At 39.1% G+C, this 27,991-nt stretch overlaps 2 protein-coding genes across 10 annotated transcripts in view; one reads left to right on the top strand and one right to left on the bottom strand.

Moving 5' to 3' along the window:
- Positions 1 to 24: 24 nt before the first annotated feature.
- Positions 25 to 18,826, bottom strand: RWDD1 (RWD domain containing 1). Of its 9 annotated transcripts, XM_070222739.1 has the most exons (10): positions 18,332 to 18,470; positions 16,964 to 17,091; positions 11,208 to 11,357; positions 10,476 to 10,541; positions 8,093 to 8,126; positions 7,871 to 8,001; positions 4,047 to 4,190; positions 3,216 to 3,348; positions 2,647 to 2,709; positions 25 to 318 (listed from the first exon to the last, which is right to left on the bottom strand). In XM_070222739.1, the coding sequence occupies exons 4-10, from the start codon at positions 10,482 to 10,484 to the stop codon at positions 197 to 199; spliced, it is 636 nt and encodes a 211-aa protein (XP_070078840.1). In that variant the 5' UTR covers positions 10,485 to 10,541; positions 11,208 to 11,357; positions 16,964 to 17,091; positions 18,332 to 18,470; the 3' UTR covers positions 25 to 196. The 9 variants fall into 9 exon arrangements, with proteins under 9 accessions (XP_070078840.1, XP_070078839.1, XP_070078841.1 ...); XM_070222738.1 differs by lacking the exon at positions 11,208 to 11,357 and having other exon boundaries at positions 18,332 to 18,590; XM_070222740.1 differs by lacking the exon at positions 8,093 to 8,126 and having other exon boundaries at positions 18,332 to 18,586.
- A 4,428-nt stretch (positions 18,827 to 23,254) lies between these two features.
- Positions 23,255 to 27,991, top strand: part of TRAPPC3L (trafficking protein particle complex subunit 3L) — a 55,403-nt gene continuing 50,666 nt past the window's right edge. The window contains exon 1 of the mRNA XM_070223678.1: positions 23,255 to 23,547. The gene's annotated coding sequence lies outside the window, so the exon portion shown is untranslated. The remainder of the gene's footprint in view (positions 23,548 to 27,991) is intronic.

Genomic DNA, 27,991 nt, shown 5'->3' with positions numbered 1-27,991 from the left:
CCCACCAAAAAGAGGAATTGAACATTTTATATTTAAAATTTTAAGGTCAGTTTATTTAGTTCAATGATGAAAGCTATCAGAAGAATATTCTCCTGAAAATTATTTTTTCTTAGAAAAAAAGAAAGGAAAATCCACACCCTCTCAGCATAGCCACAGATGCTGTGGCAGTCAAGCCTCTGCAGATGGGGATGGTCCGTTAGTCAGTCAAGTCACTCTCTGGGTCGGCAGGATTGTAGTCTGGATCATCCTCATCATCTTCCAGCTCCAAGTCATCCATTTCCTGGAACAAAGACTCATCTACCTCCACATTGTTTCCAGCTGCAAAAGACAAAAGTTTTCACCCTCAGTCTTACACTCAGGAATAACAGATACAATTCACTGGCAATATGAAACAGAAACTTCTAAATGTGCACGTGAAGTTCAAGATGAAATCCTGAGCTATTACTGCAAATCACAACAACAATGATCTGTATTGGTCAGCAGAGACACACACATTTTAAGAGCAACTTCATGCTTCCAGTTCATAGACTAAAAAATCTAGTTACAAAAAAAGCCTTCCTAGAATGAATTATTTATGATGTAGCATACTACAAGATGAAGACAATGATGATGTCCTGGTTATACAGAGTTGATGAACACTGACCATACTCTTCCAATAGTGGCAGATATGCACATTACAGCTCAACTAAACTTATTCAATTAATAAAGTTGATCTTCACTCTCATCCAGTTCCCCTTGTAACCATTGGTATGCCTTTCCAAGATTCCAATATCTAAGCCCTACAGGAAGCAATACCCAGGCTTTGCATTAAACGTCTTCACTCTTCAATTTGTCTGAAGTACATAAAGGTACGATATTACAGTACTCTTAAATCACCAAAACTTGTTTATTCCTTCCCTCTCAGACTCTAGCCCAGTGACATTCAATTCAAGGAGAATGAGTTTTGCTTCATGCCTATGAGCAGCTCAGTAATAAAATACAATTTGCTAACTTCAGGCCAAAGAATAACCGACTCTGTCGGAGAGGTAGTGAAGGCTTCAGAGAGTGGATGACATCTGAAATATCTTCATGATAAATTTGAATCCACCAAGTAGAAAAATTCTAGGTAGATGTATACAAAAAAGGCAGAGAGAAAAGATAAGACCTTGACTACTTCTAACTGGAATACAAGATTCTTGAGGGAAAATATCTGGAGATAACACAGACGAAGGCCAGACTGAAGGACTGTGTAGGTCAACCCTTTCCTCTAGGCAGTAGAGAACCATCAAAGGATTTCAAGGAGAACAACGTCATGATTAAACATGGGTTTTAGAAATACCATCTCAGAGGCAGTAACTATAGGATAGTTAAGAGCCCTAGAAGGAAGAAGAGATGGAAGCATGGAGATAATTTAAGAAGCTACCACAAAAGCTATCACATCTTTCACTACAAAAGTACAGGTGAAAAATGATATAGACTTCAAATCAGGAGGAAAGAGTTAAAAAGACATTTCAGAGGCAGAATCAACAGACAGCTTTTGGTAAGTTATTGGATATGAGGAGACATTTGATTCATCAGCTAGGGAAAGGAGTCGGGAATTAGTGAAGATATAGAACTTCTAAAGTGCAAGAGAGGACAGACAAAGCTTTTTGGATCTAGAATTTCTCAACAAAGTAGGTCAAAGACGCTCCTAAAGTGAGAGGGGGATAGATGAGGATAAGGACATCTTTGTTGTTTTTTGGTTTTTTTAAGACTATAAAAATCTTGGAGCAAGAATGTGTTAAGATAGATAGATAGATAGATAGATAGATAGATAGATAGATAGATAGATAGAATGCTGAGAGTCAGTAAGGGCCCAGCTCAGGTTAAGTATGATTTAGCAATGGGCCACATCAACAAGGATTCTTAACCCTCTCCCAGACAGTCCAGGAAACAAAGTGAAAGGCCAGATGGATCTCCAACTGGCAAGATGGGCATGACAGACAGCTAACGAAGTGTGCTACTGGAGGTGTGACAGATGGAGCAGTTTAATAAACACACCTGGCCATAAGCTCCATGAGGGCAGGGAATTTGTCTAGACTGTTCTCTGCTGTATTCTCAGCAGCCAGGACAGTGCTTGGCATATAGTAGGGATTCAATAAATATTAGTGGATGGATGGACGATGGACAGACAGAAGACTGAAAAAGGGTAAGGGTCAGGACAAAAAGGAGAAGGAAGGCGTAAGGGACTCCATGCTCCGAAGACAGCAAGAGTAGTATGAAATGTAAGATTTCTGGTTGGAGAGCATGCCAGGAGTTCCAGATCTGAGGTTTTTATAAAGCTCCGTGACAGACCATGGAATATAATTTCCATAGATTTATGATACTAGAAATTTGAAGAGAACAGGTCACCTGAGTCACAGTGGCCCATTTTACTAGTTGTTAGATGCTAATATGACCATAATTGTTTATCCACTGCTATCCTTTCGTTGCTTAAGTTATCAGGAAACTTTAAAAAATACTATAGTTCAATGTATAAATTAATCAAATATTACTATTTATTATTCAAAATGTTATTTCCTTACAGCCTTGGAAGGAAAATTTTACAATAAGTTATCACTCTGATTTTCAGGGTTTAATATTAAAAACAACACATCATGTACATGTGGAATTCTAGTATTATCTTACCATCCTCCAAGAACTGGATATCTGATGTGTCAAGATTATGATCTGTTTCAAACAGCTGTTTCCCTAAAAGAAATAAATATGTTTAATTCAAACAACATAGTGGTCCTCTATCTTCCCTTACAGCCCTTTAAAAAGTATAATAATCTAAGAAAACCAGTCTGAAAACCTGTTTTTCTGTGAATTTCAATAAATTTATGAACCCAACAAACAGCTAAGAGACATATGAAATGTATTTGCATTAAAATGGAACAAGTGAAAACCTAGTCTGCCTTAGAGTCCTAGAAAAACAATGGGTTTGACCCTACAACTTCTAAGACTTGTGATCTTGAAAATCATGGTAGCTGTATCTTGGGATCTATCCATTGCAATATCGAGATCAAAGATAAGCCATAAAAATTAATTATAATTATGTGTGAAGAAATATCATCATGTAGAGAGAATGTTTTCTCTTTTTGTACTAGATGCCCAAGTATATTATTTTCTTACAGAAATTGTCCAAATGATCCTCTTTCTATATAAGAAGTGATAAAGGAGTTTGCCGGGAACAGGAGTAGGGAGGGGGGTCATACCACTTAATTTATTTTTTCCTGCTTGTTCTTCTTCTTTCATTCGTTTCTTTTTAATTTCCAAGAGTTCTGCATCAAACTTGGCCTTCCAACTTAAGAAATTCTCAATTGTAACAGGAGTGCCATGAAATAATTGCTTAGAAAATAAAGAAGACATATCATCACCAGACAAATGAGACAGTGGTTTAAAAAATAAAGCCTAATGATCTTCTAGATGAATGAATACAGCCACTTACAAGAAAAAGAGAAAAACAATCTTTCAAGTTTTGAAATATTTAATCTGATTTCTGCCTGCAGTGGCTACTCTCATTGGTTTGGGCAATTTATTCTGGAAAAGTCCATTTTTAATTTTTATTACAAACAACAAAGATAATATGCAATGAATGTACCCTCGCTGCTATTCACTGTTAAGAAGAAAGTTGTTACTGTCGGTAGTATGTTTTGAATACACGTCAATTTACAATACTAACATCACAGCTTATCTTTTTTTATTCAATTCCAGAATTTGATATTTTCTTTACATTTAGTAAATATTTAAATCACTCTGGTAAGAGCTTTATAAGTCTAAACTCTATACAATAAGTGAAATAATTCATATTTCTTGATTTTACCTGTATGAGCTTTACTGACTAATTATTAATCATTACTCGTGCTATGTCACCAACTAAATGAGGGATTTCTAAAATTTTACTTAGTAAAACTTTGTTAAAATTTACTTTTATTTATTTTTGTGATTTCCAAAAAAATTACTGAAATTTCCAAAAGCAAAAAACCAAACAACCAAAAAAACCAGATTTAAAGAATAATGAAACAAAACATGGCTCTTAAATATACCTTTTCAGCTTCTTCTGCTTCTTTTTCTTTCTGTTTCTTTTCTTCTTCTCTTCTGGTTTTTATCTGATCTACTATTTCATTTAATTTTTCTTGCACAGCTGTCACTAAAGTAAAAATCATCACCATACCAAGGTTTTCTTCTGCCTATGTAACCAAAAAAAAAAAGTTGCAGTGAGAAACACACTTCTCAGAAAATTTAAAGCTAACCAATGAAAAAGTGTTTTGGCGTAATCACTAAACTCGATACATTACTAATATGATTACTAATTCAGTTACACTGTAAGTTCAGACACTTGGATAAATGATCATTTAAGAATTGAACATTCACATAAATGTCTTAAATGTAAAAATTCATGTAATTTGCTATATCCAACATAAAATAGATATTTCAGTAAATTCTGTTTAACAATCATAAAGGAAGGTAGAACTCAGAAAACCTTTTCCAACAGTTCCTAGTAACAGTAACATCAGTTCTCCAGCATGTTTTTATTATTTCAGTTCTTTTTGGGTATTTTAAGAGCTGTGACAATGAACTGAATTTTGTAGCCAAGGTGATTTATCTTTACTTTTTTTTCTTTCAATTTGGAATGGTTTAAAATCAAATATAAAAGCATCTCCAACTCATGAAAGGGATATAATTCAAAAGATATTTGGAATTTGGTCATTTGAAGGCAGAATAAAATAAAATATCTTGTTTATCCACAGAAACAAGATAGGGTTCCAAGAAAGCAGGCCAAAAAAAAAAAAAAAAAAAAAAAAAATCCCCAAATACACAAGCCAGAATTTCACTCCTAGAAGAAGAAGACATTTCCAAGCACTCCCTGACAGGGCCGGCCTCAGCAGCACTTAGTGGGTATCATCTCCTGGACCCTCCATGAAGACAAGGCTTCAACCTACCTTCTGTAATCCTTTCCAATGGGGCTTCTCCATTGGTGTCTCCACGCTAACCATCCTAAATCTGACTCTACACAAATCTCTCCCCTGAGTGCCAAACCCATATTAAAACTGTCCACTGGACAGTGACTCAGATGTACCACAGGCATCTCAACACTGAAATCATCATCTTCTCCACAAAACCTATTTCTAAGCTCTCCATCTCAGAGAATCACACCACCATCCACCCAGCCTAAACATTCCCATACCATCATAAGCTCTATCACTGCCTCTTATCTATTCTTATGTAACATTTAAATCCATGTATCGTTCTCTATCAACACTGTTATTATCCTAACCTAGGACACCATCATCTTCAGCCCAGAATATTAGAAGAAACTCCTAAATGATCTTCTTAAAACCTCTGGTCTTGTCACCCCTGACATCAACTTCTCTGACCACTCAATACACACACAAACTGATCTAGTCAATCTCTTGTTTAACATCCCTCAAGAGTTTCCCAAACCAAATGGGAGCAAGGCCATACTTTTTAAAATAGTTTAGAAGACCTTTGGGGAATTAATCTCTTTACTTCCATCATATATTACCACCAACCTCAAATTCTAAGCTAGAGTATTAGTATGACTGGACGCTGGGGAAGGAAATAACGATCTTTTCTCTCTTTCTCACTTCCACGCCCCTTAACAAGCTGGTTCCTCTACCCTGAAACTCTTCTACTCCCTTTATTGCCTGGCAGTCTTCCTTCAGGTCTCAGCTTCCTCTTGGAAGCTTCTCCAATGGCTCAAGTCTATATCCACTCATACAATCCTGCACTTCACCCATCATAGCATTTTTTACACAGAATAATGCTAGTCCATATTCCTCACTGAGTATAAAATCTACAAGAGGGGATGGTGTCTGTCTTGGTCACTTAATGCTTGATACATTTCAATAACAAATCCCAGTAGGATCTCTTTTTAAAAAGTATTCCAACAGAAAAAAAAAAAAATTCATATGCAAACTAGACAACGAGAAGTCATATGAAAAGATTTCAATATCACTAGTAATTAAAGAATTACAAATTACGATTGTATACTATTTTCATCTTCTTATCATTTTTTTCTTCCTAAATGAAAATATCTAGTGTTAGCAAATGTGGGCAGACACCTCACTGGCTGTAGTGAGATCATAACTTGGCACGACCATTCTGATGGTCAACTGGGCAGTGTGTATGAAATTCTTAAGTACACATACCCTTTAATCCAGCAATCCTACTTCTAGAAAACACTGGATTAGTATTCTCATTGTTAATTCATTCTTTTTGTTTATTCAAAAATATTTGAGTCTACTATGTGCCAGGTACTAGGGATTCAATGGAGACTCTGCTCTAAGGATTTATAAACAGTGATATATAAGAATGTTCAAAGAATTACATATTAAATCAGGCAAAATGAGAAATAATTCTAAATTGTTTCAAAAAGGATATGTATAACTATACATACAGTGAAATTCTATGCAGTTATCAAAAACAATGATTCATATACATGTTTACTAAAATGGAAAGATGCCCACATATATTGTTATGTGAGAAAAAGGATGTGATAAAACATTATGTATAGAATGATCTAACTTGGGGCAAGAGAGGGGGACTATAATAGCATAAGAAAAAAAGTCTGGAACTATATCACACCAAAAGGTTAACAGGCAGTTGTACCTCACTGGTGAGATTAAGAGTAATCTTTATTTTCCTCTTCATGATTTTCTCAGTTTTTCATAATATGAACTTATTATTTTGATAATTGAAAATTAATACAACTATTTTTGGAGAAAAAGTACAAATACTCCCTCAATACATCTGATCTCACGTAAGTATCAGAAAGAAACCAAAACTTCTTTTTTGAAAGGAAGGAGTTTGAGTATAAATAAAATATAAAACACATAGGAAAAAAATCACTCAGATCAAATAATTTATATTAATATATGACTAACTGAATACAGCATACTATCCCAAGTTCTTTGCATGTTTTAAATTGAAGCATGTTAAGCCAAATGATAACAGAATTAAGAGAATTTCATACTGGGTAGCGGAGTGAACGGGGCCCAGGAACAGCATAAATTCATGCTTGATATATCTTGTTTCACTCTTCATTTCATAATAGCTCCAAATATTTTTAAAATATCAGCATTCAGAGGACCAACAGTCCTTGAAATATACAAGTCACATTTACAGTGGAGACATATTTTCCAATTCTTCTAGAAAAAAACAAAACTAGGACTTCTAATTTCAAGATGGTGGAGTAAAGACTTTACTTGCTCTCCCTACTCCCTACTCTGAAGAACCCATGAAACCTTTCTACCCAAGCAAGAGAGCTTTAAATACGTGCCAAGCTCAGACTGTGGATGGCCCATCCCATCACAGAACTAGGCAAGAAGAGCTTTCCAATAGCCATTTTTTCTTCCACACAATCTCCCCTCTAAAATAGCAGCCATTGTTGCTATTTGTAAGCTTAGGGAGAAGGAGAGCTAAGATTAAAAAAAAAATCACCAGTCCTCTTTCCAGATTGTAGGCAACTAGCCTGCAACATGTCAGAGGAGTTGGGAGTTTAAATTTTGTTTAAAGTTGGAATTTTTAACTGCACATGGAACTGGACATTCTGAGAAACAAATCGAAACCATGTTTATAACTTAAAGTACCTATCGGACTTTTATCATCCAAAATGACAGGGCTGACTGAGTTTCAAACAAAGGTCTAGGAACTTGGCTTACTCAAATTTTAAAGGTACAGAGTGAGAAACAAAAAGATGCTTTGTGATATATATATATAAATCATGAATTCTGCTTGTTCAATGCTTCACACATTTAATAGCATTTTCTGACTCCTGAAATTAATGTATAATATTTAAGGCCAGTAAAATAATGCCATTACAAAACATAAAATGTTATTTCCTTACCTGTAATGCTAGTAATTTTAAAATGTCTGAGACATCATTATCTTCTAGATTTTCCTGGGAGAATATTTCATAAAGGGGGGCTTCGTCTGGGTATTTTTCACTGTATGTAAACTTGAGGGTAGTCTGGACAGCTAAAGACACAAGATAAAAGTTTGATATGAATACCTTAAAATGTAAAGTACGGAGAGGTCAACATCTTTGTGGAATCAGTAATTAACTTACAATGTGTCAATGAAAAGTAGCTCAACAGATTTTTCTGCATAGAAAAACAAGATTACTATGAGACCAGATAGATACTCATTAATACAAACAACACATACCACAAAGATAAGTGAAAACAAATCATGGGAATACCTAAAATCACTTCTAACACATTAAAAACACTTACAACTTATTAGTATTTTACCAGATTGCATGTCTGAGAAAGAGGATGGATAAAAGTCACTCTTTCTAAAACCTTCCTTAAGATGAACAAAAGGCACTGAATACAACACATAGACAAAGTACTACCTTAGGCTCATTTTCAGGGTTCTCCAGAGCCAGTTCCCAGAGCAATTCCGGCTGTAGCCCTGGGGTCTACTTCCACCTGTACAATGCCAGCGGGGCAGTGCCAAGCAGCTGCTAGGTGAAATGGTTTTCAACTGCACAGTTTGAGAGGTTGTCTGAGAAACTTTTAACCTGACTCATCTCTACCTTCTCATTCACTTTTGGCCTGTGCCAAACATTTTCTGTTAAAACTTATAAGTCATAGTAATCTTTTGTTTAGATTTTACCTTATAACTCACATTTTAATTATTAAAACCTCCTGAGTTTGATGATTATAACTCAAATCTAGATTTCTCTCCATGGAAGAAAAAAAACACCTTAAAATACGCTGGTTTGATATTTTGTTTTAATTTTTGTGTTGGATGTCAACAAAAAATTTTGTCTGTTTGTTTTACTACTACCCTCTAATATTCTCTATATACGCTTTTTTTCTTTTTGAGGAAGATTAGCCCTGAGATAACATCTGCCACCAAAGACTAAAGGTGGAAATGAACTTCAGACACTTGGCCTCCAAATCTGCCAAATTTGTTCACTTAATTTTAATGTATTTGTTTTACAGCTATTTTATTTCAATTTTTACATTTGTCTTAGTCTTATAATTATATAATAGCAGTTTTTATCTGATTTTATGTACATACGTATTTAACTAATGATGGAATATCCATCCTAAAGAGAGAGACAAAAACATCCAGATAGGTGTTTACTCAGCCCAATTTATAACAGCAAATGTCCAATAAACCACCTAAACATTCAAAGAAGAAAAATAACAGTCACTCGATGGAATACCACAAACCACTGAAGTATGTGTGCATGTGAAGTCTTGTGATGGACAAAAATCCCCTACCTTTTCTCCATCTGCTGTATGGTTAATGATTCTGTTTCACTTTTTAAAACTAAGCTTACTGTGTCAGAATATATCTCATTGACTTCCTCTCTATTTCTCTACAAGCCATGTTTACATAGTAAATACTGACTAGAAACACACATTTATACTAGATTCTTTTTTTTTTAACTCATACATAGGAAACTATTCTAAGATTTAATTCCCTTAAACACTAACAGTTACAAAAGTGTTAATCACACAAAACAAAATTTTCAAATCTCTTTCTAACTAAAAGGATATGCAGCAGCCTACTTTGTCCTTTCCCTATATCTCACACTGGGGGTATTTTCAGGAATAAGTAGCATATTACAATGCAATCAAGGTTTGACTTTAATGCTAAAATGTATTGGATTTTCAAAGATTTACATACGCTCTCAGAAGTTTTCCTCGCATCAATTAAAAGAGAATTTCTTTCTTTTTTCATTGAGGTAACACTGGTTTATAACATTATATAAATGTCACCTGTACATCATATTTTGATTTGTGTGAAGATTACATCATGTTCACCACTCAAAGACTAATTACAATCCATCCCCGTAGACACGTGCTTAATCACCCCTTTCGTCCTCCTCCCTCCCTCATTGCCCTTTGGTAACCACCAATCCAATCTTTGTCTCTCTGTGATTGTTTGTCCTTGTTTTTATCTTCTACCTATGAGTGAGATCATACACTATTTGACTTTCTCCCTCTGACCTATTTCGCTTAGCATAATACCCTCAAGGTCCATCCATGTTGTCACAAATGGCCAGATTTCATCCCTTTTTATGGCTGAATAGTATTCCATTGTGTATATATACCACATCTTCTTTATCCATTTGTCCTTTGATGGGCATCTAGGTTGCTTCCAAGTCTTGGCTACTGTGAATAATGCTGCAATGAATGTAGGGGTGCATACATCTTTACACATTTGTGTTTTCATGTTCTTTGGATAAATGCCGAGCAGTGGAATAGCTGGATCATATGGTAGATCCATTATTAATTTTTTGAGGAATCTCCATACTGTTTTCCATAGTGGCTGCACCAGTTTACACTCCCACCAGCACTATGTGAGTATGTCTAGTATACTAGATTTTTAACAGCACCTTAGCACCTCCATATCTGCAATGCCTAGCACAGTGAGTAAAATTCCTAAGAGAGAAGCTTAGAAAAACTACAAGCACTTTTGCCCAGACTTACTTTCATCATTTTCTCCAGCCTCAGAGGTCACAGTAATGGTAAAGCTGGGTGGATTTTCTGATAATACTGCAAGAAAATATCCACAGAGGTTAAGTTATTAAGATGCTTCCTAAGGCAGATGCTTTTCCTTATTAGCAAAATACCACTATTCAGTCCCAGAAAGTGATCCCTAGACTGTATTTCCATTTTCACAAATACAGACTGAACACAAGATTCAAATGATAAAACGTCCATCAGTTTTCTATTTAATTCTAATGTTGTCCGCAATCTGGAAAGAAATACATATAGCAGATACCCTCTTGGAGTTTTATCAAATCAATTAAAACATTAAGTAATTTACCTTTTAATTCAAAATGTCCACCTATACATGGAAAATTACATCCTAAAAAATTCCCAAATGGAACAGCAAAAAAAAACTTTGACATTTCTCATCAGAAACTACCCAATGATATTCAGTCTCATCACCAATTTTTATACTTAGATATTCCGAAGTATAACTCAATCTCCATGACAAACAAACAGTAAATATTAATTTGTTAGAGTTTGTCTTCTAGCTATCTCTTCCTCCCACATCATCCCTAGAACCGAACCTTATTCTTTCACAAACTATTGACCCTCTATCATCTTTCACGGAATTACAAAATTAGTCATGAATTCAAACATCAAATTGCTTACAATTTGTTACCCCAGACACACAAATCAACAGTTATATAAATAGAAAGCATCATATACCTTCTTACAGCCTGACGTCTACCGGATGCTAGATACCTGCTTACTGTCTATTCTTCCACAAGAATGCCATGAAACTTTGTGAGAGCGCCTAGACTGGGGCCTGGCAGCATCTCGAAACTCAACAAATTCTGGCTCGATGAAAGAACTAAACTAATGGAATGAAAGAAGAAAAATGAAAACAAAGAAAAGTTGTATTCAGAACCATCAGAAAAGTAAACAAATAAACAAAACCATTTGAGCCACCTGTGACTGCTACCGAACACAAGAAAAGCTGGTGCCGCACTCCGGCCAGGGAGGCAGCGGCTCCTGGGAGGCTCGCAGCAGCTTAGCAGCCTCTTTCTGAAATGAAACAGCAAGGGGATCTCTGAAGGAGTCACCACGGAGACTACTCAGCTTCCCCTACTCAAGAACTTCTGAGACCTTCATCAAATATTCATTATCAATAAAATTTTCGAGACACATGCCTTCATTTTAACTGATGCCTGAAAGCACGTGAAGCAATGATGAATATCTATGATTACTAGGAAGGGGTTTGTCAGGAGGATAAGAGTCACTGGACACTGGATTCATATTTTAACAGGCCTCAGGAAGTCCAGTCCATGCTGAAAACGTCCCTGAAAGGTAATTATAATAAAGCTTTTATAATATGATTGGCCTTATCTTTTTTTAAAGAAATGTGTATAAAATATATTTGATGTATTTCGTTCCTATTTCATGACCAACTTTAGCATTTACATGTCACGAAATGTAAACACTGCAACTATAGAAATAAAGGTTCAACCTAATGACATTCCAACTTATGACCATTTTCTAGGACTCCGTGAGGCTGTAAGTTAGGGGTCGTCAATACTTAATAACAACAGCTTACATTTATTGAGCATTACTTTATGCCTGTGTTGTGCTACGCATTTACATGAAGGTCCTTTAATTTTCACACCAAGACCACGATTTTATACTATTACCATATTTTACCCAATTTAAGATGCCATCAAGTATGAGATGTACCCTACTTTATGCGCCACTAAGAAAGAAAAAAGAAGCTGCCAATTAAACTATGATAAGTAATTGACTGTAAGACAAATTCATATTTCAGAGATGCTAAAATGTAAAACTATGCCTTAGAATCAATTAAATATAGTACTATCCCAATTTTATAGATATAGAAACTGAGATCAAAGAGCTTTGAAATAATGTGCCCAAGGTTATACAGCTAGTAACTGGAGGAACTGAATAAACTGTATAAAGTTTCTTTCAAAAAGAAAAATTGTGGGGCCAGCCTGGTGGCTCAGCAGTTAAGTTCGCACGTTCTGCTTTGGTGGCCTGGGGTTCGCCGGTTCAGATCCCGGGTGAGGACTTACGCACCACCTGTCAAGCCACGCTGTGGCAGCACCCCTCATATAAAGTAGAGGAAGATAGGCACGGATGTTAGCTCAGGGCCAATCTTCCTCGGCAAAAAGAGGAGGATTAGCAGCAGATGTTGGCTCAGGGTTAACCTTCCTCGAAAAAGAAAAATGAAAAATTGTTTTCCAGTAGAGAAATTCCAGGGAAGTCATTTGAGCTAGGCTGTGAATGAAGGTGTATTGGTAAGGAGAGAGGGAGAAACAGAACGTAGGTGACAGGGACAGGGCAGTAAGGGCATAATGGTGGGAGAGCTTAAGGAATATACAGGGAATCAGAAATTATTCCACTTGGCAGGCGTATGTGTGGGTGAAGAAAACTAGTTGAAAATACAATTAGAAGTTTAGTTGTGGACAGTGAAAGTTTCTTTAGCAGCAGCAGTATGGTGAGAATTTTATTTTTAAACATAGGAAGATAAATCTAGCAAGAATGCATAAAACAGAAGGACACAAACAAGAGCAGAGGCAGGATGAAACTAGACAGCTGCTGAAATCGTCGCAGCAAAGTTAATGAGGTTCTGAACTAGGTTGGCAGCTATGGGAATAGCAGAGAACAGGGAGGAATCTAAGACAGTGATAGATGACGTTCTGAATTTGCAGGCAGAGGATGGTGGTGCCACTAACAAAAACAAGAAATACAAAAGAAAAATCAGATATGATATATTTGAAGGACACACAGTACTTTTGGTTGGAAGTAATGAGCATGCAATCAGACATGGGCAAGTGGAGGTTAAAAACAGGTGGGCTTGAACTGAATTTGGGATCATCCACAGAGAGGTGAGAGCTAAAGTCATTAGAGTAAATGAGATCACCAGAGAGAGAAATAAGGGCCGACACCAGCTCTGAAAGGAATCTTAAGCTTTGGGGAAAAAAAGTAAGAGAAGGAAAAAGTGCCAGAGATTAAAAGAAAAGCAGCAGCCATGAAAGGTAACAACAAACTCAAGAGAAGCCTATATTATTGTGAAGCCACCCCAAGTATCGAGATCCAGGTCTGACGTGGCGGTGTCTAAAGGTGCAGGGTACATGTCTGTGTAGCTATGTGGGGGGTAAATGGGTGATGAACTGTTGGCCCATAAGATCATATCTAAATCTCCAACAAGGCCCTTTGTCATCTGGTCTCTGCTTATCTGTCAGGTCTCATTTCCCATAACTCTCAGTTCTCATTTTATTTTCTAGGAATACCTAGCCACTTGTCTTTTGAAAACATTTTGCTCCCTCACAGAGTCATGCTTCTGCACATACTGTGCCCCTTCCCCTGGTTTCATTCATTTGTTAACTTCTCATCACCCCTCAGTCCTCCAAAACGACTCAGACCCTCCCCTCCCCCTATGCTCTGGCTGTATCCTATACAAACCATGAAAGAATCATCACACTGTGTTGTAAATCACTCATTTGGTGTTTTTTCCCCACAGACTGAGCTTCTAACGATGCATACAGTAAATATTTGGTAAATGAGGAACTATTTGGTAAAAGAGGACACGGGGATGCTAGCAAGAACACCACTGAACGGCCTGACCTTGGGAGCCAGATAGAATAGGGAGGCAAGATGGACAAGAAAGAAGTTGATAAACTATCAATCTATGAGCAATCATGAGAGGCGTGTTTAGTAAGCATGGGAATGAAAACACTGCAGGGCTGCAAAGTTCAGAGACAGAAAGAAGAATGTCATAGACCAAAATTTTAAAGATGGCATTCCCAAGATATAGCTAGGCCCCATGCACTTGAAGGAAATGGAAATCAAAACTGTTGATAAAGAAGAGTCATGTAGCCATATAATTAGAAGAATCAGCAACTAAGCTGGCAAATTTCTATGAAAGAGTATCTTATATTTGTTTAACAGTTCTAAAGTATTTACACTTACATTATTCCTCAAACAGACATGGAAATTGAGGCTTGGAAAGTTTATATGATTTCTCCAAGGTCACATAGCTAACACCCACCACACCAGGCTGCCATTACAGAGAAAAAACTATGAACCAGGTACAAGAAAAAAAAAGATATCAGAGAACACTGCTAATATCCCCCAATGTCCACTCCTCCCTTCTTCCAGTTATACCAGTTTCAACTGAGCATACTGACCACCCAGAATGAAGACTACATTTCCCAGCGTCCCTTCTAACTAGGTCTCTCCCAGTGACTAAGTTCCATCTGATGAGATGGAAGCAAATAAGTCCTTTCACAGTTTCCAGGAAATTTCCTGAAGAAACAGCTATCTTTCACTTCTTTTTTTCCTTCATTCCTTTATCTACCCTACCACTTGGAAAAGGAATACCACCCACTTGACCATGAGGGTGAGACGACCTCTTAGGAATGACAGAGAACTAAAAAAAAGCCTAGGTCCCTGAGGAATTCTTGAACTAGAGCTACACAACTATCTTTTATGTGCAAGAGTAATAAACTTTTATCTTTTTAAAACCACTGTTATTCGGGGGTTTCTGTCATAGCTGAACGTAATCCAAAAAAAAAGAAAAACTATGGAAAGGGAGATAACATTGCAAAGCTTGGAGAAGACTGAAAACTACGGATGGAAAAGTTACTTAACTGGATTTGCAAAGATGAACAATTCCTGAGTTGTGATGAAGGAATAATGCCACTGCAAAGCATTACTGTGAGCTGGGGTAAGCAGAGGAAAGAGAAGCCTTCAGTAAAGACACCAGATTTCCAACATTGTGAGTGGATCAAAATACTTTTGAGAAAAAGAGTCAGATTGTTGGGCATAGGAAAGGAACTAGTGGAGGGGCAGAAGTATGAGGTGATATAGGGGCGGATGATGGTAAACTGGACAGAATTAAGGAGTTTGTCAAGAAGAGAGATAATGGAGGTAGTAGGAGAAAGTTACACTAAAGGGACACATAAATGATATTAAGGTTTTCACAAAGAACCAGACAGCTCACATTAAAATAAGTCCCTCTGGTTCTTAGGGAGTGTCTGTCTTAGAAAAGCTCCTTTCACAAGATGACTTCTGCCCCATCTCTAAGATGCAATTCTAACTGTTAAATGCTCATGGCTGCTACTTAGAGGTACTGACGCAAGCACATACAGGATTACGGACACCTCTGTATAAGACCAAACAGAACTAAGAACTTAACTTTTGGTTAGCCTGAAGCCAACCAATTTGTTCCAAAAAGAGCGCACACAGTCAGAGATTTGGATACAGAAATGCAAATAACCAAATTCTACTACTTAGCAGGACCTCGTTAAGTGAAGCACTACGGAAGGAGAACGCGGTATCAGAAGAGTCTGCTTATATTTCGGAAGACTACTTGTTAGGAGGATTGGATCAGTGTGCTATCAAGCTACAGAATAGGCAAAAAAGAAGAAACAAATTATGATTTGTTATAATTCACAAGAAATGCAACAGTGGACCAAAAGTTCTCTGCAGATAGTCAAGCAATCAATTCTGAAGTTAGACTAAGTCTATGCGGCTAGGAGAATGGGCTGGCTGGATGGTGCCTCTTCAGCATCCACAAGGGGGGTCGTGATGTGTTGAACACAGGCTTCTCCGTCAAGCACTTGACCATCTATTAAAAAAAAGTATATCCACCTCCTCCATCAACAGCATTGAGTATTTACTAAATCTAATATTAAATGTGATTCAAAGTCAAGTTGGAAAACTACCAATTAGTGTTCCTCCACAAAGTGACACAAACAAGCTCTTTCTTAAACCTAGCACAAAAATATGAAGTATGAAATCATCAACACAAAAGAAGGCTACAAAACAGTAAACCCTGCAAATCCTCAAGATTTCAAAAGATCAAACACAGAAACATTTTATTCCAAAGTCCTCTGCCTTTTCCCTGAGAGGTTTCATAAAGAACATGATCATGAGTAAGGCAAAGTTCCTGAAGAACAATAAATCAAGACATCTCATTTTAATATATTTATTGCAAAGCACATAGGAATGGTGATAGGAATTAGACACAGTTGGGCTCAGCTGATAGTGCTGAATACTTGAATGCATCAAAGATTCATAAATTATCTTTATTACCCTGGCTCAGAATCCTCAAGCCCTTTTGCATCTGACAAGAATTTCACATAGTGACTTACATCAGAGCCTAGCACGATTTGAAAGAACCACACAATTGTTTGAGGGTTAAAAAAATGTATCACTTTTATAAAGGCTTATATGCACAGTACTTAATGACGGATACTTTATGTCCAAAGAAATGAAAAGAATAACACATCTTATGCTTTCTTAACTCCGCCTACACAGTGTTCATGCCTGTTACATTTGTAATGTACTAGAAATGACCAAACGTCATAAGAATATAACCAAAAACTGACCCTATATTTTATTTTATTTAGATATTGACATACAAACAAGGATAGAGAAGGGAGCCAGACTCCATACACACTCACCCAGTTAACGACACTCTCAAACCCCTCTTCACTCATCCCCTTAACATCCTCACAGCACAGCCGTACTGCTGGTGAGAGAGAACATGAACAGGACTGGAGCTATACAGGGATAGCTGAGAGACATCTGCCTGTTGGCAAAGCAGAACAAAATTTGCTACCATTGCAAGCAGTGATCAAAAGGTGGAGCTAAGAAAACTAAGCTGAACCATGAAAGGGAGAGAGATTGGAGTTTGCAAGTTAAAATAACCTTCCTTACACTCTGAATTCTAACAATCAATGATGAACACTACTCAAAGTAAGGGATGGGGAATGTAAACCCCACAAATCTACGCGCTCAGAGGCTCTATTTGATCACTTCTCAAAAACTGAGTGTAATGTGAGAGAAGCCATACCGATATGGTTATCTTGCAGCATTTTCAGAATCATCAGAAGCACAGCTTAATATAGAATTCTCTTCCTTTAAAATATACCTAACGAACTTCTCAAAAATATTTTATATTAGCCCAACCTACCAAGTAATCTTCTGCTCCCCCTCATCCCAGCAGGAGCTAGGTCTCAAGTCCCACATGTCTGGAAGGTAAAGGAACAGGAAAGAGGTCCAGACTTAACTCTTGGAATCCGGCTACTACCTTGCTGGTCCACTCAGAGCAAGCCACTCACCCTTCCTGAGCCTCCATTACCTTGCTTGGGAGCAAGGGGAGGCTAGAATAGATGATGTCTAACATCCCTTCTAATTTAAGAACCTGCGAATGTCCAAGGGAACTGAAATTTGGGCCACACCGTTTATTGGGCATTCTGCAGAATGCCAGAATATAAAAAACAAAGAAGGAAAACGGAAAAAAACGCGACAAACTTCAGGGACAATACTCCTCTCAAAACTGACTCTGGGGTACTTTGAGAACAGCACTCTGAATCCCACAAACTTTAAAACATCATCGTACGAAAATCAGCTTCTATCTGAATAAAGGTAAAAATGTGAAAACTGACACCTTTGCGACTCTGGAAAGACTACTCTCACTCGGAGTATCTGTTTTCGTGTATTTCACTAAACCTCGGGTTGCTGTAAGTGACACAGAAACCAAAGTGCCCCCGACTGAATTCTAGGCCTGACACTCTCCAGGGACCTCGCCAGCCTCGACCAGACTTTAGGAGGTTAGAGAACAGAGGAGAAGGGGAAACAGCCTCGGACTTACAGGTAAGTGCCTCACCATTTGGGAGAAGAACTGGAGGAGAAAGTGGAGGGCAAGGTGGCCACGCGGCCTTGCTGTCCCCTTCTCCATCCCAGCCCGGAATGCCGAGAGCCGAGGCGGCTCCGGCCGATCCCACTCCACCCCAGGGTAGCTGCGGGCCTGCGGCCGCAGAAGTCACCTGTGAAGGAGTCAGGGTAGATGGACTCCAGAGCCTCCAGCTCGTTGCGCTGCTCCTCACCGTAATCTGTCATCGTGACCCTCGCCGCTGCCCATGGATCACGCAGACACCCCGCGGCGTGCTGCAGCCGGGACCGCGGCCGCGCCTGGAGAGCGGGCAGCGGCGGGGCGGGCGCAGGCGCAGAGTCACCGGCTGCGAGGCCCGGGGCCCAAAGCCAGGCCGGGCCTGCTGAGCAATCACCCCTCGCCGGCCTCCGCCTGCTCCCTAGTTCCGCGTTCGACTCGTTGGGCCTGGCCGAGGGGCACTGAGTAGCCGCCTGTCCCACGCCCGCTCGGGATTTGCTGGGATAGTGACAGAGTCCTGTCTGGCATTCGCCACGGACACCTAGAGCCGGTTCTAGGGCTTTGCAGGGCCTGAGAAGCCCCTCAGCGCGGCATCCACGCTCGATGTGTCTGGGCTGAAGACCTGCCTCGCGTGCCGGGGCGGGACGGTGTAGCTGGTGGCCGGACGCGGGGGGCGTCGGCGAACTTCGTCGTTTCCGGTTTCCGACCTTGTGGTCCCGGCTGTGAGGACAGACGGTCGTGTTAGTGTCGGCTGATGGTGGGCTCCAGGTGATTTCTACACCTCGAATCTCCACGTTCCTTGGCGTCCCGCGGGAGTTGGACGGGGGTCCGAGACCAGCGTGGAGTCCAGTGGGCAGAGGAGCAGAAGCTCTGCTCGTTCGTCAGCGGGTCCGAAGGGTCGGCCAACTGCTGAATAGCCAGTCGGAGTGCATCCCGGGGAGAAATCGACTGGAAGTGCGGAGATGGGGCTTCTCGATTCAGCTCTCTAGGCTTCACTTTTGAATTTGTACAGTGAACGCGGCTGGGACGTAGATCTAAAGGTGGCTGTGACTGCGTGTTTCTGTGAATTGATGAAGGGGATGTAGGTTTCAGTAACAGTTTTGATAATCGTTGTAAAAGTATCAGTACTCCGAAAAATGTTCAGAACGGTTGATTTGGGAGAATAAAACTAAGGCAGTAATACTTGAAATATGTACATCTGTCATCTCCAAGTTCATGGCAGCAGTTAAAAAAGAAAATTTTCGAGGAACCATAATAGCAAAAGCTAAGAAAATGGCTAGATAAGCATGGCAACTTTTATAAGAATACTAAAGAACTATCTATGTTTATAATAAAAGAACATGGTTGAGTTAAATCAAAAACAAATCGTCAAAAATGTAAGAAGATACCTCAACATATTAAAAAATTTTCACAGTTTTCGTATTTTCCTTTGTTTTCTGTATTAAAGCTGGTTTCACTTGTGTAGTGAAGGAAACAGTGTTTAAATAAGAAGCTGCCTAGTGGCAAAGGCTCTGAAATTTTCTCTTGTTAAAATTGATGATGTCCTGTGGACTGGAACGCATCTTGACTTTTTTATTGGGAAGTATTGCTTACTGAGAGCAGAGGAGTACATTAAAATAAACATATTCGGGTACACTTTCCTACTGACTCCAGGTCTTAAGTATTAAAAGTTGCTTTGGGGCATTCTTTTAAACTTTCAGGAAAAAAGTGGCTGCTCTCCTGACGATAGAATCAAAATACATGAAGTAGATTTGGAAATATAAGGTGCTTATTTTTCTGGGTATCCTCAGTTCAAATAAATCAGTGATTTGTTATCGGGGAGGCCACAAAGCTTCTGAGCAGAGGGAACAGCCAGTGCAAAGGTCCAAAGAATGAGAGCCCACTTGGTATTTTGGAAGCCACTGTGGCGAGGGCACAGTGAACTGGTTGCCGGGTGGAGGGGAGTTTGCAGTTCATGTAGGATCGCTGGACGGTTTAGATGGAAGAGTGACAATCTGACGCTATTACATTAGGAAGACCACTCTGGCAACTGAGTAAATATATGTAAGGGGGACAAATTATGAAAGTATGGAGACCAGTTAGGAGGCTATGGCAGTAATCTAAGCAAAAGACAATGATGATGACCAGAGCTGTAGGAGTGAAAGTAATGAGGCAGTGATCAAATTCTGGATATACTTTGAAGGTAGGGCTGTCAGGATTTGGTGTCCATTGTAAGAGAGGAGTCAAGGATGATTTGGGGCTAGAACAACTGGAATGATGAAGCTCTTGAACAAAATGACAGGTAAGGAAGGCAATGAGTTTGGCAAGAAAGTTGGTAAATCCTCTGAAGCACGTATGTTTTCTGTTGCTGTTCTCTGCTCATCTTTATTGCTAAAGAAAAATGTCCCTAAGAGATTCATCTTGTTTGTATTCATCTAAGTTTCTTCTGCAGGTAATGCAAACTCACGGTTGCTATTTCCCAATACTGTCACTCTTTAAAAATTGTTTTGATGTTTATTTTTACTTTTCTGTGCCTTGTGAGTTTTCTGGCAATCTCACTAGTCTCAGAAGTGAGGAATTGAGAATTATCTATTTAAAGGTTAATCTTAGTTCTCAAACAGTTCTTGGGGCTAATGTTTGTTTTGTCAGGTGTCTCAAAGGCTTGTCACCAGTCACAAATGCAAACAGTCATTTAGAATTCTAATTCTTAGACTCTAAGGAGTCCTCTTGAAAGATAGTGAATCCCAGTATCACTTCTGGTCTGACTGACATCCCTGCTTCCCTCCTTATCTCCTACAGTCTACTCTGACGCAGCACGGCAGCCAGTGATCCTGCTACAATGTAAATTCATCAGTCCTTTGCTCATAACTGCCCGCCATCTCAGATTAAAGGCCCCTGTCTTTGCAGTGTAGGCCTTATAGAATCTGACTCCCTGACCCTTACCTGCAGCTCTTGTTACCTCTCTGACCTTGTCTGCTGTTACTCTGCCTCCTATTCTCTGCTCCAGCCACACTAGCCTCCTTGCTGTGCCTCAAACATGCAAGGTAGGTTCTCCTAAAGTCTGCACTTGCTGTTGACTCTGCCTGGGATGCTTTTCCTCCTGTGCCCACGTGGCTTGCTCCCTCACCTCCTTCAAGTCCTTCCTCAAATGTCACTTTTTCAGTGAGGCTACCTCAATCACCCTACTTAAAATTACAACCACTCCCTTCTCTGTTCTACCTATACCCTTTACCCTATTGATTTTTCCCATGGCAGTTTAAAATTACACCAGATTTATTTATTATGTTTATTTTCTTTCTGCTCCCTACTAGAAAGTAAGTTCCACAAGGGCAGAGATTTTATTTACTGTTGTATGTTGGCACATAGGGCAGTGCCTGACAGAGTAGGCACTCAAATTATATATTTTCAGAGTGAGTGAATGAATCCAATGGAGTGGTGACATGATGTGGTTCTAAAAGCACTGGAGCAGGGCATTCTAAGACTAGTTTATAGCATTTCTTTATAATTGATTTGCCATATGTATTTGGACATGACACACCCTTTCTGGGTCTCAGCTTCCCCATCTAAAAAATGAGGAAGTTGGGCAGAATGATCTTCAAGATGCTTTCCAGATGTAAAAGTCTATGATTCCTCAAGATCATGCTTATTGTGGAGAGAGTTGTGTAGAACCAGACTTCAAAGCTAGCAGTTAACATCTCTGACCCAAGGTGTCATGCCAGAAGAGTGGTATCTGTGGGTGGAGTTGTTACTGTCCTAACAACCTTGATGCTAATGTTCTTGAACCATAGAAAAAGATGAGGCCTCAGTTCTGGAGAACAACAAAGTTGGGACAACATGAGTTTTCAGCAGGCTACACTTCCAATTACCTTGCATGTAAGGACAAAGTCTAAGGTGAGCAGACAAAAAGTAGCATTTGTACACATTCCTTTTCTTCCACCCCTAGCAATGACCATTTTGATCATTTTGATCTTCTCTTTGACTTTTCCTTTCTCTTCCTCCTCCCCACCCCTCTCTCTCTCCCTGTCTTGCTCTCTTTCTCTCTCTCTCTCTCTCTCTCACACACACACACACACGCACAAGCACCTTTGCTTTGGATTTGAAAGAGACTAGGTGGAAAAGGAAGAGAGAAACGAAAGCGCAAAAAAGGTATGGAAGAAGGTAGGGTTAGTGAAACGCAATATGAATTACTTAAAATGTATAGGAGGAAAAAGGAAAATGAACTGGAGAGTTAAAATGGAATAGTAAAATTTAAGTCAAATCACTTTTTTGGCCTCCTGAGAGAAAATATAGTGAAGGGTCGAGTCAGGGATGCCTCTAAGGGTATGCAGTCCTGCGCAAACAGTTTTTGTGGGGATCCTGTCTATCTGAGCAATTTTATTAAAAGATATATTTTAAAAATTTATGGGCTCACCTAAGATACATTGATTTACTGATGAAGATTTAGAAGAATAAAGAAGGCACTTATGCATTTGTTTATTGTTTAATCAGTGTGCCTGAAGATTCTCCTGAGTGTCCATGCAGCCTCTCTTCCTGTGCAGGTTGAAGAACCACCTATTTGTGTTATTTGTTGTCAAATTCACTGTTCCTGTCTAATTTCTTATCTCCCACAGTGATGCATAAAAAAGGGAGCAGTGCTGTTACTACTGCAACGCCATGGCTCTTTGTAATTTCTTTTGTAACATTATAGCTCTTCTTACTTCTGCAATATCCTAATACCATTTAAGTAAAGCTGGTCACATCGCTACTCCTTAAGCTCCATCGTCCATCATGCTACTCCTGAATACTGCTCCCAATGATTTTCTCGAAGAATGCGCCCTCTCGATAATGTCCACGCATTCAAGTCTTACCCAAAGTTTGCAGGAAATGTGAATGATCATTTGTTTCCTAGTCATGTTAAATTTACAACACGTCTTCCAACAATGTATTTTCTGGATTTTTTTAGGCCATAATCACTGCATCCCCAGAATAGGATTTCTTTCTACTTTCCTTACATGGCCACCAGGTGGGAGATAGATGCCTGTGGGCGGAGCTAGACGTTCGGTCTGCCTCTTGTGCATGGAATGCGCTTGACCAACCTGGGGGGGTACGGGGCACCACCATCAGAGACCACAGAGGACAGCTATTGGAAGGGCCAGCTGTGAGCCTCGGAGAACTTGACGCGCCGCCCCAGCGCACTGCCGGATCAGAGGCGCGCCGCCTGCACCGTGGCCGCCCGGGAGCCGGCGGTGCGGACGCTGACTAGAGGACCTGCCCACCCCGCCGGCTTGGGTGCTGGCGACGGGAAATGGCATTTCTGCTCGGAACACCCCGGGCTCGCCACGCTCAGGGAACAGGGTCGAGAGCGCTCGGATAAAGGTCCACGCTGCTGGGTCCGGCTCAGGGCGCCCCAGACAGGTGGGTCCCAGAACATTTCCGAGGATGAGCTCAAAGCGCCTGCACCCTGATGGCAGGCAGTACTGAATTGCATACTAAATTATATTATTCTAGCTCTGCCTCTTATAACCTGGACATTTTTTCGTTTTAGCTTTATGTATTCCACAAAATATAGACCTTTCTCACTGGACCTCAGAGGATCTATTAAATCATTATTGGAGTAAAGGTACTTATTTTGTAGGCAGCTTTCTAAAATTCTGGTTGTCTCAAAGTGAAAGAATGGCAGGTATAAACTAAATCATAAGCCAATTACTCTTGATTTATAAAATTTATATAATCACAAAAGCACCACATCGATCCAGATTAGTTTTTTTTTCCTTTGGCTTTTGTTTTTCCGCATTTCAAATGCTGAAATATGTCCACGTTATGAAATAGTTTACAGTACATTGTTCTGTTGATGTCACTAACACAACTACAGAAGGAAAATATATTTTAAAATTTTTTATTTGCAGTTTAGGCTGAAACATTTACAAATACATATAAAATGTATATTCAGCTGTTCTTTCTGTATTTAGAACACCTTAAATATTAGAACACATTGTATTTTGTATATTTATAAAATATTATAGATATAGTTATTTATTTTTCAGGAGCAACAGTGTCACCTATGGCAGAGCAGCAGCGCATACAGAATCTTAGGATGCTTGTGCTAGAAATTACCTTGAAGAGGTCTTAATCCAGGGGATGTCATTCATGACAGGCTTGTGGGTTCATGAAGTCCTGAAATGTGTTGGTTTGTGTATTAGTTTCCTGTTACCACAGTAACAAACTACCACAAATTTAGTGGCTTAAAACAATGCAAGTTTACTATCTTATAGTTCTGTAACTATAAGAAAAGTATATATTTCTTACTGTTCTGACATGTGAGACATAAGTCTCAGTGGGCTAGAGTCAAGGTGTCATCATGTCATCAGGACTGTGTTCCTTCCATAGGCTCTTGAGGAGAATCCATTTCCTTGCCCTTTCCAACTTCTAGAAGCTGCCTGCGTTCCTTGGCTTATGAACCCCTCCATCTCCAAAGCGGGCGAAGGCTAACTTCTCAGGCATCACTCTGACACTCTTTGACACTCTCTTCCATTGCCACTTTACCTTTTCTCTGACTCTGCTTCCTCCTGCAACTCTCTTATAAAGACCCTTGTGATTACATCCGGTCCACCTGGATAATCTGGGATAATCCTCCCGTCTCAAGATCCTTAGCTTGATCACATTTGCAAAGTTTCTTTTGCCATATAAGGTATAAAGTAAAACTGACAAGTTCCAGTGATTAGTGAAGAGCATCCTTGGGGAGGCCATTATTCAGCTTTCCACAGTGTGTAAACTCTGAGATATGTGAGCCTGTGTCTGTGTGTACGCACAGTTTTTCTGGATATTTCCTCAAAATAGCTTTCCCCAGAATGGCTTTTCAAGGGGCTCTGTGACTTAAAATAGTTTAATCACTCACTCCCACAATTTTATCACCCTCTCCTGTCTTCTATAAGGGAACAATAAAGTCCCAGAGACGTTGACTTGTACAGGACCATATGACTAACGAAAGACCATGTTTTCCTGACCTTCATTTTCACTCTTTGTACCTATGGTCTACTGGAAACAAATCGACCAGTTATAGCGGTGTTGTGTCCATTCCCTGCGTAAGAGAAAGAACACCTGACACTCCTGGGTAAGCTTGCAGCTAGACTGTGGCTCATAGAATCAGTGCCACTGGCTATTGGGTAGCTCAGGTCCAAAGTCATGCCCCAGTGAGAGTGGACAAGTCACTTTTCTAAGAAGCACAGTGCCTTGAAGGGGATGCCCTTCTATATGCCGGTGCAGTGGAAGTGCAAAGAGGGGGCTCAGCTGTGATATGGCACCTTACTGTTGGAGCTCAGGATGTTTTAGTTATTTATCAACAGGAATAGGAGGGAAATCCTCCTAACACCTACAGGGCCCTGGAAGGTGGATAAGCTGCCTCCCGTTGCTGTAGTCCACATGGTGCTGTGGAGTGCAGGGTCAAAAGGCAGACTTCTGAGCTGGATTCTGGCTCTATCACTTATAGGTATGTGACTTCTGGCAAATTGCTTGATTTCTCTGTATCTCAGCTTCCTCATCAGTAGAATGGAGGAACTATCTTATTGGAGTCAGATAGGCCTGGATTCCAATTATGACCCATGATTCACCAGTTATCTAATAAAATAATTAAATCATTGAGAAAGCATTTCATTTGTACAGGACTTCACACTGCAAAAAAGTCCTTCACATTGTCTATGCTGTTTAATGTCATTTCAGCAAGTCATTTTATAATATGTGACTCTGTTTATCAGGTTTTTTGTAGTGAGTAAATGGGATAATTTGTTTAAAGTACATGCATATAGTGCACAGTACATATTATTTTTACTTCTACTGATACTGTCACCACTACAGATTGGTGTAGACACCTATCTTGACCACTGGGGGGCAGCAGAGGAAACTTGAAATCCATTCCTTGATGACGTACTGAGACTGGAGCAGTCGAATGTACCTGGTGGTTAGTACGGAAGAGTAATTCGGGTCAGGAATAATGTAATTTGCCTCTCTGGAAATACCACCATTGCTCTTTGGCCCAGGGTTCACACTTATAGATTTGTGCCCCACAGCTCAAGGATCTAGTTGTGTAGCTGTGTGCTTTAAGGATAGCCTGCCTATATTTGTTTTTTGGTGACCAGTGCTAAATTTTAGCAGACTTATTTACAAGCTAAAATTGTATCTTTACACTTTATATTTGAGGCAGCAAATAGCTACCTAGTCTCGCATTTCGAAGGCCTTTGGTTGGCTGTCGTATTTCAAAGTTTTAGGGTTAATGTGATTTCCCTTTGTGCTACAAACAGAATGCAAGAAAACTCTTTATAAAGTAACAATTGTTGTTTCTTATTACAATCAAAAAAATAGAATTTTAAAAAAATGAATTGGAGATTGAGAACAGAGAAAGGAGACAAGAAGATGATGAGTGTAAGTATAATTCTGCTTTGGTAAACATAAAAAACACTGAGTAAAACACATCCAAACATTGGGATTGTACTTGTCTCCTAGAAAGGAGGCAACTTAGATTGTGGCAGAGGAATGTGGCAGCTGACAAGTTTGAAGTTAAGAAATGAGAAAGTCTGTATATATGCCAAGCCACAGCATTTGATATAGTAGCCAAGAGCATTTGGTAGCAAAATATAAGGTTGTATTAGCATATAATTGATTTTAATTGTATGTTTTAAAATTATATAAATCCATTAAGCATAAAGGGGAGGAAATACGTGTTCTTAATGGGAAAGTTTTGTATGGCTGTGGAACAAAAGAATACTCTGGACAGAAAAAAAAGACTGGGAATTTAATTTATTTAGTTTGAAATGGATAATATACAATGAAATCTCAAGGATGTGTACTACCCTTTACATGTTCACATAGATGCTGTAAAACCCTTTGAAGCCATGTGGAGGAGCCAGAGAATACTTATAATCCTTTGCTAGAAAGCTATAATGGAAGATCATGATTAAGTGGTCCAAAATATAAACTGTGTATGTCATACTCTGAAAAAGTTTTATGTAGAAAGGGCTTCCAGAATCTAGTGGAAAGAAAGTTTCCTGGTGTTAGTGTATAAATAACTACTATCTTGTTTCTGATTATGTAATGTTTTAACTTCGTATACTCTTTGATTTTGCTGTTAACTGAAAATCTTATTGAAGAGTATTTACTCTGGTATATTCCAAGAAAATTAATAAAATAATTCTGAGCATGGTGTAAAGTGTTGATTTAACTAGGATGTCCCAATACAGAGGAATTTCAAAAATTCTCAGATACTTAGAGCAATAGAACTTTTGAGCTGGAAGAGATGATAGAGAACAAAGTGGATGTGACCTTCCATATTTACATGGCTCATTTATATCAGAACCAAACTAGAACCCTAGTTACTTTCCAAATTTAGTTCTATTTTTTTAAAGTTCCCTCTGGTAATGTCATACCAATACTGTATATAAAGTTAGGTGACAAAGTGGAATAGCTTTCCTTGGCCACTTGAAAAAGATCCATACATTAACATTCTTTTAAAAGCGGAATGCCAGCAAATGTCTTTAGAGAAAGCTCAGAATCAAACTTGGTGATATTTTCCTTCCAATAGACACAACCCAGACCTACCACCATTCCAGCAGATTGTACATATTGACCTGTATACCTATAAACATGAACATAAAAATCTTATGAGATTTAGAAGGGATCTCAAGAATTCATTTGGTTCCGTTCCTTTCCTTCCAGCAGGAAAGGTATCATTATCCCTATTTTATAGATGAAGCAGTTGAGTCCCAGAGAGACTGACTGACTTGCCCAATAAGTAATGGTGATGGAGGAACAGATCTCCTGCCCCACCAAAGTACTACTCTATGCACCTGTTACTGGTTAAAAAAAAAAA

This window comes from Equus caballus, chromosome 10 (assembly GCF_041296265.1).
Source record: "Equus caballus isolate H_3958 breed thoroughbred chromosome 10, TB-T2T, whole genome shotgun sequence".
NCBI classification, from domain to species: domain Eukaryota; kingdom Metazoa; phylum Chordata; class Mammalia; order Perissodactyla; family Equidae; genus Equus; species Equus caballus.
The sequence above is the reverse complement of the archived record's forward strand: the minus strand, read 5'-3'. Positions and strand labels throughout refer to the sequence as shown.

What these genes read in the sequence shown, in the direction of transcription:
- RWDD1 (NM_001309241.1), bottom strand. Translation starts at nt 18,404, where the DNA reads ATGACAGATTACGGTGAGGAGCAGCGCAACGAGCTGGAGGCTCTGGAG. An exon ending in TAAAATTACTAGCATTACAG is followed by an intron (nt 4,191 to 7,870) that starts GTAAGGAAATAA and finishes TTGGTTACATAG; the next exon opens with GCAGAAGAAAACCTTGGTAT. An exon ending in TATCCAGTTCTTGGAGGATG is followed by an intron (nt 319 to 2,646) that starts GTAAGATAATAC and finishes TGTCTTTTGCAG; the next exon opens with CTGGAAACAATGTGGAGGTA.